General features: G+C 44.7%; 2 protein-coding genes across 2 annotated transcripts in view; one reads left to right on the forward strand and one right to left on the reverse strand.

Annotated features, from left to right (window-relative positions):
• Nucleotides 1–3,529, forward strand: part of LOC139666933 (monocyte to macrophage differentiation factor 2-like) — an 8,732-nt gene extending 5,203 nt beyond the window's left edge. Inside the window, exons 4-7 of the mRNA XM_071546285.1 lie at nt 813–887; nt 981–1,082; nt 1,238–1,307; nt 1,540–3,529. Coding sequence (XP_071402386.1) covers nt 813–887; nt 981–1,082; nt 1,238–1,307; nt 1,540–1,740 — 448 coding nt within the window. The 3' untranslated portion in view covers nt 1,741–3,529. The remainder of the gene's footprint in view (nt 1–812; nt 888–980; nt 1,083–1,237; nt 1,308–1,539) is intronic.
• Nucleotides 3,530–3,641: 112 nt separating this feature from the next.
• Nucleotides 3,642–13,333, reverse strand: ap5z1 (adaptor related protein complex 5 subunit zeta 1). Its single transcript, XM_071546325.1, is given in 18 exon segments — nt 3,642–4,109; nt 4,998–5,212; nt 5,443–5,575; nt 5,863–5,929; nt 5,932–5,959; nt 6,152–6,279; nt 6,732–6,850; nt 7,055–7,197; nt 7,423–7,601; nt 7,687–7,849; nt 8,705–8,742; nt 9,016–9,156; nt 10,596–10,770; nt 11,000–11,112; nt 11,250–11,400; nt 11,845–12,028; nt 12,617–12,754; nt 13,248–13,333. Coding segments are annotated over 18 exon segments (2,409 nt in total). The 5' UTR covers nt 13,289–13,333; the 3' UTR covers nt 3,642–3,856.
• Between the last annotated feature and the right edge of the window lie 189 nt (nt 13,334–13,522).

The raw sequence follows: 13,522 nt of genomic DNA on the forward strand, positions 1-13,522 counted from the left end.
GTGTATTAGCCTGTGTGTGTGTGTGTTGCTGTATTACATCTCGGAACTGTGAAAAAATGTATAGATACAGTATGTCTTACATGTTTGTGTGTGTGTGTGTGTGTGTGTGTGTATGAATGAGTGTGTGTGTATAGTACAAATTGCTGGAAGGGCTTTTGGCAGATGCGTGTGTGTGTGTGTGTGTGTTTATGCACCGCTCCAGTAAACAATGCCTTTTTCAACACACTCAGACATACAATATGCTCATTAGAACAAAGCCAAAAGGCCATAGAGTGACAGATGTTGCATGGTAATGACATGAAAAATACATGACATCATCAACTCACACCTTCTGGAGGTTACACACACAGTTACACACACACACACACACTTTGCATTTACACACTTTCTGGTCAATCACTTCAGGAGGGGGATTTTAGAGTGAAAACCTAACTCATTATTATGTGAATAGCAGTTTTTATTCACATTTTTAATTGAGCAACCCTCTTGCTTTCTCCAACTCTCTCTCTCTCTCTCTCCCTCTCTCTCTCCTTTCCCCCACATAATAGAGTTTTCCAAAAAGACACAACAAACACTGTGTCATGTGTTGTGGAGCACAGACTCAGGGGAAGATTTTAACTCTCCTGACATCAGTCTTTCAACATCATCATATATCCCACAAAAGTAAAACAAACTATAGCACTTTTTAAAGCTCAGTAGATAACTTAAGTCTTTCTGGTTGACAAAAGACTGTATTTTAGAGATTAGGGATGATGAACAGGTAATGACTCTTTCAGTATGTCATGTTTTTTTCCAAATCTGTCTCTTTGCAGGAGGGTGGAGCAGCGTTTCCACATGTGCGACAGAATGGCCATCTACTTCTTCATCGCCGCTTCCTACTCCCCCTGGTGGGTCTGCAGCCCGCACGTTACACCGTATATGACAACACGCTACATCACACTTGAACGCACTGTAACGATGTGGTATATATATCCCGTCAGGTTGATGCTGAGGGAGCTGGGGCCGTGGGCGTGTCACATGCGCTGGCTGATCTGGGTCATGGCCTGTGTTGGATCCCTGTACGTCTTCTTCTTCCACGAAAGGTAAATAAACTGTCTCTCCCTCTCCGCCTGGTTGTCCTGGTTTGATGACTCCTTGTTCGCGAGTGTTTACAGCCAACACTCGTCTGCTGGTTGTACATCTTAAAATGTGTGCTGCGATCCTTTGATTCCCCCGGTTTTTTTGACTTGACCCGCAGGTACAAGCTGGTGGAGCTGCTGGGATACGTGGCCATGGGAGTCGTTCCTGCTCTGGTCATCCTGTCCATGGTAAGAACCGATCACAGAGTGTGTTCAGGCCCTTTCCTTTAGGCTTTGCGGTTTCACGCATTTGAGGGGGGGGAAGGGCCTTCTCCTATAAGGCCCCCTTCCGCTGAAACAGGCTTCCTGCTATTGTCAGGGAATCCGACACTGTCTCCGACTCCAGACCCCGTTTATTCAGCCATACCTCTGCCTGAAATGTGACACTCGGTATTTAAGTGTGTGTGTGTGTGCGTTCCAGGTGGACCGCGCCGGCGTGTGCGAGCTGGCGGTGGGGGGCGTGTTTTACGTGGTGGGCGTGGCCTTCTTCAAGAGCGACGGCCTCGTGCCGTTCGCCCACGCCATCTGGCACCTGTTCGTCGCCATCGGGGCGGGCGTCCACTACTACGCCATCTGGAGGTACCTGTACCTGCCCGGGCCGCTGCTGCAGACCTCCAGGTGACTAGACGCCCTCGCCTGAGCACCGCGCGGGGGGTCCTAGAACGAGGAGAATGAGGAGACTGATCACTGGTCTGTAAGAGATGATCCGACCATCACTGCCGACACAAGACTGAAGTAAATTCTCCCCAGCTGGTTCTACCGGGGACCAAACACCTGGACCAAACTCTCACCGTCTGACTAACTGACAATCTATCAAACACGTTAATTAACCAAGTAACAGACTGATCAGTGAGTGGACATAGCCACATATTCAGCTACAACCACTTCCAAGCTGCTAGGTGATGAGGACTGGCTGGACCAAACCTGTGTTGACTGATAATAAGCCATCACCTGCACTGTAGTGGGTTGAGGATATGCAGAAATAAGATTCTGATTCTACTCTATTCTAGTTGATTAGGAGCAATCGAGCTGGTCTGACTGGCCATATGGACTGCCAACTGATGGGAGACACAAGCAAGAGTTTAAGGAGAGGAGAATGGGAAATTAAACCTGGGTCAAATAGTATTTGCGATTTACTCTTTTGTGTTTAAAAGTACCGGAGGGGTGAGGTTTGCCTCGAAAGGCCAGTACACAATGTGCCAGAAAGCTTAGACAACCACAGGAAAGTTTTGTACAAATTAATTAAGTATACTTAACTGACTCCACCTTACTAATTCATCCTTAGGCAGTAAACCCCACCCTTTCGGTACTTCCAAGCAGATTAAAACTACACATTATTGGCAAAAACTAATTGAACCGGCAGTGCCAGTACGAACCGCACAGACATTCCTTTACGATGGTGCTAACCCCTACATTCAAATAGTGGAAGAATAGTCACCATTACTTTGATTTTGTCTTACTTTTGTTCATTTTCACGTAAGCACAGAATAGCAGAATAGCATAGTCGTCACTACAGCCTGCTAACTTTGCACACATAACAAAAGCTCATGCTTCAGTTTGGAGCTGTTTTATTGAGCTGTCGCTGTTCTAAGCCAGTATATTGTTAGATTGTTATTGGATTAGTTGAATTGCAAAGGCTCAGTGTACCGCATCTTTGCTGCCAGCGGTGTTACAAACAAGCGTACCTCATTTTTAGGTTGTGTTTGACTTGGATTGCATTTGTGGTCAGCAGACAGGCTATACTAGTTCAAACTCAAACAGGTCGACTGTCAGTTGTTCAAAGTTGAAGGTATTAACTTCTAGTTGAGGATAACGGGTCTTGGTAGAAAAGGGCCTGGTTGTGATTCTCTTGTTATTGATGATTGTTATGAATAGGTCAGCAAATCAATTTTCATGATTTTATAGGATCTTTAAGCTGAAAAATCCAATGTATGATTACCATAGAACTACTAGAGAATGATATAACACTACACTAGACCTAATGTTAAACTCATAGGGGATGGTTGCCCAGACAAGTACTGAGTTTAGCCTTACACAATATATTTTTTTAAAGGTGATATCCATTATCCATTTTTTGATTGCCAATTGTCTAGTTGAGGTAACGCACTCTTCTCCTAGAGCACTTCTCTATCAACAGCATTAATGTGCATTTAAACATCAAGGAAGCTCCTGAAATCCTCCACAGATATGACAGAATTAACGCATTCCTTTTCTTTTTAAAAGAGTTTGAATCTTTTATACTTCTTCCAAGCACTGTATGTAATAGATCACACTTTCAGGTTTTCACTTCTAGTTCGACTGTTTCTACTGTCAGAAAAGAGCGCTCACTCAGGAAGTGAATGATTTGTATCAGAGGTTCTATTTTGTAAAATTATATTTAGAGAAATCATTTAATTAAAGGAGAGACACTATATGACACTGTGAGGGCTCTGTGTGGGTTTTGTCATGTTTTGAGTGCAAAGCATGCTTCATCACATAAGATTCAATCAAATAACTTCATTTATTTACAAAAATACAGTGAAAAGATCAGACAGGATTCATGAAGGTCTTCATTAAGGAATTTGTTATTGTCCATTACATGAGGAATCTCCCATTTTATCATACAGATGCACCTGTAAGTGCCAGTGCATGAAGATGATGTTTATGTTTTTGTGTGATTGTTGACGGGTGAAAGAGGAGGGGAGGTGTATGGTGTGTGTGTGTGTGTGTGTGTGTGTGTGTGTGTGTGTGTGTGTGTCTCAGTGGGAGTGTGTGAGGCTGGTGAGGGCTCGCAGTTGCAGCGGCATGGCCACGTTGGTGTCCCGGTGCCACCGGGGGTTGGTGAAGTGGGGGGGCGGGGTCAGGACGCTCTGAGCCACACTGGGAGACTTCAGCAGCGACCACAGCTCCTCCCCCCGCGTCACTATGGCAACGAGGTCCTCCTCGTCGGAGCACCAGGGGACCGACCCGCCTCTGGTCACGGTCCGCAGCTTGGACAGGAACAGGGACACCCTGAAACACACACAAACACACACAGGGCGAGAGAAGACAGAAATATGTGTAAATACAATAGCAGCACGAATACTGATGTCATATACAAAAGTAATAGATTTTCTTCATAAGTTAAATTACTGTGACATTTTCATCTAAATAAATTACCGTTTTGCTACCGTCTATCACTGACTGATTTAACACAATAGTGATCCAACCTATGAAAGCTTTTACATTTGCTATATTTGCTTTTCAAAACAGTCAATGTCAGATAGGTCCTTCCTTAGGAAGTGATGTGTTTTACATTTCCGGCAGCAGCAACAATGGTTTATTTTGGAATAAATAGAAGACGAACTGGGAAGCTTGCATGAGCAACAACAACCACCACAGCTGTACAGATAAAAAAAAGAAAAGAAAAAGGAAAGAGCGCCACCTACAGAGACCTAAACTTCATCAACAGAAAAACAAGGCCGTCTCAGTACTGGACACACTGTTTGATTGACAGCTGATCTCTGGGAATTGCAGTGCAGAAACACCACAGCACTGAGCAACAAAGGTGTTACCAAAATAACATAAACAAGGATGTCACGGATTACTACTTTAAATTACTACAACTATTAAGTGCAAGGATGAGCAGAAGCACAGAATGAAATCATCATACATAAACTTCAACGATAAAAACAGAAAAAACAGAGATTGGTCCTCTAAATAATGAAATAACAAGTTGCAGTAACTGCTTTGCACTTTGATTAAAATTGTGAAATGAAAACAACCAAAGGGGTCTGTGGCATGTATGAGTGTGTGTGTGTGTGTGTGTGTGTGTGTGTGTGTGACACTACACCCATGTGCCACGGTCACCATCAACCTGCTGTAGACAAAAACAGTAGAGGCGTATGTCTTGTCAGTCACCTGGGTATGAGGTCATGCGATCGCGACGCCAGCTTAGCGAGCGCGCTCATTAGCGAGGTGATGACCCGGGGGGCGGGGGGAGCCTCCCCGGGGGGCGGGGCCGAGGAAGTGACCTCGAACAGCACCGCCTCCAGCGCCTCGAAACAGGAGGTGATGAGCTTCACGGAGCAGCGCGAGTCACATGACACAGACAGGTACTCGCCCAGCACCCACACCTGAAACACACACAAGGTCAATGTTATTTCAGAGTCGTGTGTTACTGCGTTTTATTATTTCAGTGTCGTATTTTACCGGATTTCAATGCGCAGCAAAAGTGCTGAGATGTGAGATATAAACAATGGGTGTCGTACAGGATCCAAAACACACACACACGGAAAAAAAAGTTGTTAAGTCAACATGAGCCACCTTTCTGTCTCAGTTACACACACACACACAGCTTCCTCACCACGTGTGTGAAGACTTCTTCTTTACTGTAGACGTTGGCTGTGGTTCCAGCGAACTCCAGCAGCTCGTGAGACTGGTCCACCACCAGAGAAGGGTGGAGCTTGCACAACCTCAGCAGGTGGCAGCTGAACACTCTACACAGACAGAGAGAGAGAGAGAGAGAGAGAGAGAGAGAGAGAGAGAGAGAGAGAGAGAGAGAGAGAGAGAGAGAGAGAGAGAGAGAGAGAGAGAGAGAGAGAGAGAGAGAGAGAGAGAGAGAGAGAGAGAGAGAGAGAGAGAGAGAGAGAGAGAGAGAGAGAGAGAGAGAGAGAGAGAGAGAGAGAGAGAGAGACACATGAGGGTGAAACTAAGGCAATGAGAGAGGTTCCAGCCTCCAACAGTTACAGTAGAGTCACATACACACACACTTTAATGTGTGTACCTGTGTATCTCCTTAATGTACTTAGGGATGTTGATGAGGAGGCTGCTTCTCTCCAGCAGCACCAAATCAGGTGGGCTAAAAGCTTCTCATCAGCTACCTAGAAAAAAAAAAAGACACACACTTTATATATCATCTAGTGAAATTACACCTCCAGCATTGTCAAATAACCTTTGAAACATAAATATCACTGAAGGAACATTCTGTACACCATGCGCTAAGAAAAACCAAAGCAAAAAAAACAAGGCAGTTAACCTAAACTGATTTTTTAAATAATGTGTAATCTTGTCACCGTGACGACTGTGTTGAAATAAATGTGCAACAGCACAGGGACGGTCTGGGCGCACTGGATGACTCTCGGCCAATCAGTAGCCTCAGCTAGCAGCTCATGGAGCGTGCTCAGTCGGTCGATGGTGTCACCTGTGGAGGGAGCAAGTAATGAAAAACAATACAGTGATTTCATGAGCAAACTTACCAACCATGGCCAAAATTTAACAGTATTGTTTGGTGGCTGACAGTAATTTTCTACCTGCAATATGTCATACCAATACAATAATGACCACACCAGCACTGTAGAAATCCTTCCCTTTCATTTAATGTTCAAGTACAGCTCAGTGGCCATTTTTTAAGTTTTTTTTTATTTTTTTGTTCCCACCTAGATTGTCCCAGTCAGTCTTGGGATTTGAAACAGTGACCCTCCAGTCAAAGGTTTGCCTCTCTAACGTTTAGGCTACTCTTGACCCCAATTTCAGTGAGGACTGGAAAAAAAATAGCTGATCTACATCAAATTTATATAGTTTCTTACAATCTTCACTGTGGCATGAATGAAAATCACTATATGTAACTATCTTTTATTGTGTGACCGCGAGTACCTGAGCCTGCTTCCCCTCGAAGCAGGAAGAGGAAGAGCCCTCGGTAGGAGGGGCTTCGAAATGTCTCCAGTGACAGCAGGCCGCGCCCACCTGGCTCAGAGATGGGGAAATATGTCGACCTGTAACACATGCGTACATGCACACACACACACACACACACACACACACACACACAAAGAGAAAGTGATAGAAATGTGAATGTAGCCCAAGTCATTCTGGCAACTTTAGGATTTATTTAGATCCCATTTGTGAGTAGTAGTATAGTAAGTAGTATTTGTAACAAGACAGAGTTTGATGCAGTTTGCCCATATCTTTGCACACACCTGAGCTGCAGCATCAGTGTAGCAGAGAGACACGGCAGGTCCAGCAGAGAGTGGAGCAGCTCCACTGCAGTTCCAGCTGTCACCAGAGAGGGCAGCAGATCCACAAAGTCATCCACCACCGCCGGGCTGTCCCATGCTAAGAACTACAGAGGGAGAGAGAGGGAGAGAGAACGACTGTACAGCTTCAAACACAGAATAAAGTTACATTAGGTCACATGCATTCATTGCACAAGAGATTCGCATCTTCAATATCGCAGCAAGACGTATACATATGCACACAAATACACTATTCAACTGTGTGCGTGTGAAAATTGTGCAGCGAAGGGTCTCTGAGTGTGTGTGTGTTGTGCGCGTTCTCTCGCTCTCACCTTCAGCAGGTTGGGGAAGGAGCGGGTGTACTGGGGAACTCGGAGCCGCAGGTTCCCGAGGTTCAGTCGGAGGAAGCGCAGCAGCTCGTGCGCCAGGAAGGGGTCGTTGAACAGCTCGGCGGGGAAGCGGCCGAACACCAGCTTCCACACGCACTCGCAGTCCACCGCCGCCATCTCGCCTGCACGGGAGCAGAGCGCATCACAAACGTATTCGGTTAAAACATCTACTATATGTGACTACTACTACTGACTACTATGCCACACCGTGGTTGAGGTAGAACTGTGCGATGGGCAGCAGGACCCTGGCGAAGGACAGGTCGGAGCTGAGCCGCCCGTAGAGCGCCTTCACGCACGGGAACGTCCGGTAGACCAGCGAGGCGTCCTCCACACACACACAGTCCAGGATACACACCGCCTCCACCAGACACTGACACAGACAGAGGAAACAGGAGAGAGACAATGACACATATCAACAATCTGTGGGTTATTTTGCAGTGAAGTGTTGCAATTTACTTTTTGGTGTACCCGCTTTCCCTCAACCTAATTTATCTACTTCTACTTCAGTTAGTGATTTCCTACATTTCCCAGAATTCCTTTCGACAACCCGCCCAGAGAAGGGGCTTGAAGTTGTTGCAGTCAGCTGTTGTTAGACATGTAGGTGAAGAAAGCAATAGTGATAGCATAGTAAGAGCAAGAGAGCGACATTCTTTTCCAGTCGAGAAAAAGTGAGTCATGCCCCTTACTCAAAATGAAACTGAATGAAACAAAATGTGTTGTGGCTGCATTGCATTGTGGTCTATTGAGGCTGCTGTCATTGGTCTCTCTGCCTCTTCTGATGGATTTCTCCCCGTATTGAACATATTGATCTTTGATTCTGCGGGACTGAAACCAAAACCTGATGTTTACCGTCAATGTTTTCGACAACTGAATGTTTTTTCCTGCTAACTAACTCCACTGTAGCTGTGCTGGAAATATCTTGACTTGACATTGTCTACATTTGTCAAGTTATCCGCGGGTATAAGTAAAATACACCAAACAACAAGGTACGTTGCCAACAGCCATTTTAACCAATGTTTAATGTGTTTTAGGGTGGATTTTTCCTTTAATATTAGCCAATATCAGCTTGTTTTCAATGTCAGTACTTGAAGTGGGTTAGTACACATAAATATGGTGGTTAGGAGGTGAAGAAGGACACTGTACAGTAACCCAAACCCAAACCAGCCTGCCATGTGTGTGCATGTGTTGTGTTTGAATAGTGGTAATAGCTGGTACAATGGCTCACCGCTTTCTGCAACTCTGTATCTGTTCTTTTGTGTGCCTCTGTGACAAAGAGAAAAAAAACCCACATTACAGTCATATTTACACAGAATATAGGGACGGACTGACCTATACACGCATAAAATATTGATTCCAAATCTTCATTCACAAATGTATGACCATAGACCGCAGCTTACTGTCACATCCACATGCAGACATACACACATCCAACATTCACATACTAAAGAAAAATCTACATTTACAAGTGTACAACCATATCATTGTCTTTCTCTCTGTCTCACACACACACACACACTCACACAGACACACACTCACTGCGGTCGCTCTGCTCGATGAGGCGCTGGCAGTACTGGAAAGCCTTCTCTCTCAGACGCTCCTTGGGAGGAAGCAATCGGCTGGAGGAGGAAGTAGCCGAAACCATGGAAACCACCGAGCCGTCCACCTCCGACCGGTCATCTGCAGGTTATCAACACCGGGGGCTCAGCAGTTAGAGATCATGACCCAAAACCTTTTCAGAGCGAGGATGATTTATGATCATAAAGGTCTACATGATGTATTCTCTCTGGGTTTTGATTTGATCTAGTATCAGAATTCATGGAGACATTTGGCGGTTTATAGATCAACAGATGTAGCCTTTGCCAAAGTCTGAATTTACAGCAAACACCAGTGAGCTACTGCTGCACTGCTGCCAAGAGGAACCGATTGTAAAATTTAAGTTTGAGTTTCGGAAAGTTTTGTGCTACAATAAGCCTGATCGATTCTACTGTACAACATTTAAAAAAGCAGCCGGCAGCTGATGCAGCAGTAGTAGAGAGCAGATGCGATGAGAGATACATGATGGGAGACTTTTAGAACGGCTGCAACTCCAATTTTGTCCACTTCCTTCAATCAAAGGGTTTAAATTAGAAGATATTAGAAAAGTTTGAGACAGTAAAGTTCTTTGCAGACCCAGTTCGCAGCCCCTTAGTGAAGTGAGAGAAATTATGATTTAGATGAAGTTTTAGAGAAAGCCCCATGCTGTTCAGTCCCATCCAGAAAGAAGAAGGCTGGAGATAAACAACAGCTGATCTTAGTTAGGCCTGCAAACCACAAACAACCAATCACAGTCAGACATGTCGAGAGTAAACAGTGGCAGTCAGAGGGCCTAGTCACTGTTAAAGTAGCTGATTAGTCATTCGCTGCAGCGGCTCGTGTTTATGTATTCGTCAAGAGATTTGTGGGAAGACAAAAGGCGCATACACCAGTGATAGTGCAGTAGAAGAGTCACAGATTAGGATTACTGGTTAGACAGTTTGTCAGATCGAGCCTGGTTATGAGTCACGATAATATTGAGTGTTGTGAGTTGACCTGTGACCATAGAGTGAAACAGCAGACTGGAGAGTTTACACACACACACATACATGCAGGGGCAGGCCCACAAAACTCACGTATCTTACCAGTAGAGTGAGAGTGGGAGTGGGAGAGGGAGAGACTGAGCTGTAGCCTGTTTGCTGGAGATGATGAGAGCACAAAGCAGGTCATCTGATATGAATGATTTACAGCCTTCATGTTTGTTACTTTAAGGCTGATTTTCCCCAGAAGACCAAAAATCATTCATTTATTATATACTCATTTTCCCAACAACTTTTTTTAAACTTAATTTATCCAGGGAATAAATAAGGGGCCTAATGAAGGGAGGTGTGGATAGCATCGTTCATTAACATTGGCTACTAAATGCCAATAATTGGATATTCACTTCCTTGACTAGGAAAAAATAACTATATCTTTGAAAATGAGTGATCATTAGTACTCAAGCGTTTTTGTCACTTGGCTTTGTGGCTCTGACAGACAGCAATGACCCTCACTAGCATGGGAAGGTAATGAGGCTGTGATCCGCAGCAGACGTGAGCTCATACCCGTGTCCGCTGTGGCGTTGCCGTTGGCAACGGCGTGGTAGGTGAGCAGCCAATGACGCAGCATGGAGAAGGAGTAGACGTTCATCCACTGGTCCTCAGTGAAGCCCTGGCCCACACACAGCACTGTGAAGAAGTCCCCCGACACCGTCCCGTCCAGCTCTGCTATGGGCACCGGCTGAAACACAATGCACAGACAAGCACAAACACATAAAAAAACTATTTGTTTCACTATCCCTTAAAGAAGCAGCAAAGTTTGACTTTGAGCATTTGAACAGAGCTTTACATTTCGTTTTTAACAAATTTCCATAACTTTTCTGAAAGTTTTCACATGACAATAAGAACCCCATAAAAAGCTTGCAAAGTGTTTCACAGACCAGTATGGAACATAAATACAGGTTGCTGACCTGACGTGACCTGGGCCCTGTGAAGAATCCTCCCGAGGATGTCCCGCCTCCCTGCTGGATGCTGGCATAACGCAGCCAATCAACAAGCTTCTTACTCAGGAGGGTCACGTGATCTGCAGCCAGTCAAATGTTGAGAAAGAACTAGATGATAACTCTTCCTTTCCATGCACACAGCTTCACAAAACAAACCATGCTCCCCTATGTGTACTTTAACTCTCCTCGACTGAACCCAACTGTGTGTGTTTGCTACCTTCAGTAAGGCACTCTGGGCTGTGTGTGAGGATGGTGTTGAGGACCGGCAGGGTGTGTGTGAGGGAGTGAGCTGGTCCTTCGGACGATCGACTGTCCAGGCTGCGAAGGAGCTGAGCGCAGAAAGACGACAGATCACTCGTGGAACCTGTCTGTAGGGGAGAGATAGATAGAGATAAGAGATAGAGAGAGAGAGAAAGAGAAAGAGAAAAAGAAGGAGAGAGAGAGTGAGAGAAAAAGAGAGTGAGAGAGAGAGAGAGCAAGAGAGAGAGATAGAGAGAGAGAGTTAGAGAGAGAGAGAGCAGCAACAAAGCAGGAAAAAGTAACCAAAATCAGCTTACAAATGTATCCAACCCCCACAAATACCTGGTTTAATAAAGGACAATGTGCCTCATTTACATGTATGGAAAGCTTTTTAATATATGCAACTGAAATAACTTAGACAATTAGACAGTTAATTCTTTAAAAAAAACATTTGCCATGCATTTTATATATACTGAATACCTTTTTGCCCTTCATTTCAGCCTCTTCCAATCTTTTTCAAGTATGGATATACTGGTAAATGAGGCCTAATGTGACTGTGCGCTCCTGTATACCTGTGAGAGCAGTAAAGCAGCAGCATGGCTGTTCAGTGGGCTGCTGGTATCCTGGTTGTAGTTCAGCTCCTGCCCAGAGGGGGGCAGCGTCTCCCTCAGCACTGCTGAGCTCAGCACCTGCAGCTGCTCCACAGAAGAAGACAGGAGGAGGGACAGCAGCCTCTTCTGAAGCTCTGAAGGCAGCCTGGGATTGACATAGAAGACAGATGCATGTATATTACCTATTTAATAGCAGAAATAGACAGGAATTATCTACAAATTTATCTCAATACAAAACACAATTTAAACATTTGTCGCCAATTCCTGTTCTGCAATGGTTTTCCTTCATCTGACTTGTATTAAACGTCAAAATGTTCAGAGCTAGTCTACTAAAAATGCATACAAAATAAGATAAGTATAGTTGGTAAAGACAGTGTGCTGTGTTTGACAACGGCCTCTAGAATAATTGTCAAGTCTGATGTGAAAAAGGCACAGAGTTCAGAAACTGAGAGGCAGCTGCTCTATCACATGTAGAAAACACAGAGCAGACGGAAATACTGATGACTGCATCAGTGAAGCCTAAGATTGTGGCTCTTTGAAAGAGAGTGAAGGAGGAAGGAGGGAGTGCAAGTACAGAAATAGAAAGAGAAGAGAAAAATGAATAAAGTAATGGATGGAAGATGGATAGGAAGGTATGAATGAACAAATATAAAATCTGAAATGAGCAGATTTAACAGGATCTGAATGGAGACTGGCTCGTCCATGTGACATGAACGCAGCAGAGGTCTCTTACGTCCTGGTGTACTTGGTGGCAGACAGGATGAGGTGCAGCCTCTGCAGGGAGTCGATGGTCTCATGGCCGAACTCCCTCCCCTGGAGCAGCTTGACTAATCTGCTGTAAAACTTCTGCAGCTCAGACTCTTGAATCTCTCTGGAAGTGACACACACACACAACTGTATTTACTTAGTACTGTTTACATACCATGATAACATAGAAAATGGCTTGAACAGCTGCAAATGGTAACAACGAAGGAATAGCATAGATGCAGATGAAAACCTTGTATGTTCAAAAAGGCATAAGGAAAAAAACTTTGACCAGCACATAAAGCACCTTACCAGCTTTCAATTGAGCAAAAAGAAATGGCACTGCTTGTCTTTTCATAAGTAAAAACTGCTTCATTTTATTCTGTAAAACATTGGACGGACTCCAGCAAACAGCAGAGTTGTAAACACACATTAGAGCTCTGAACACACTGACTGCACATTGACAATGTATTTAGTTTCTTTACCTGCCTGGTCCAACAGGCTAGCTAGCTTAGCTTCGCTGAAGAAACGTTAGCTGTGTAATTAAACCAGCGCCATGTCAGCTGCGGAGAGGAGCTGGACATGACAGAGGAACAAGCTTTCCGTTCAGGGTTTCTTACCTCGCCTGTTTAATCAAACTCTCCGAACCGTGAGAATACATTTTGGAGAGAAGCCACACATTCCTCTCCTCTGTCCCCAGTAGAAAGTAAACAGTGCGCGAGCTAAAGATGTCCTGACAGAAATCACGTGACCGCTACTTTAGTTCCGCTTTTATTACGAGAACGTTATGCGGGGGGGGGGGGGAGCTGCGTGCAGACGGAAACACACGCTGCAGATGAAAACATATTGTAGTAGGCTATTGTTGGAGTGGTAAATAACAAGACGGATAAACCAT

Source organism: Centroberyx affinis, unplaced genomic scaffold (genome assembly GCF_046629955.1).
Source record: "Centroberyx affinis isolate AG114_WGS23_722 - 3 ecotype Tasmania unplaced genomic scaffold, CSIRO-AGI_Caff_v1 ptg000262l_1, whole genome shotgun sequence".
NCBI lineage: Eukaryota > Metazoa > Chordata > Actinopteri > Beryciformes > Berycidae > Centroberyx > Centroberyx affinis.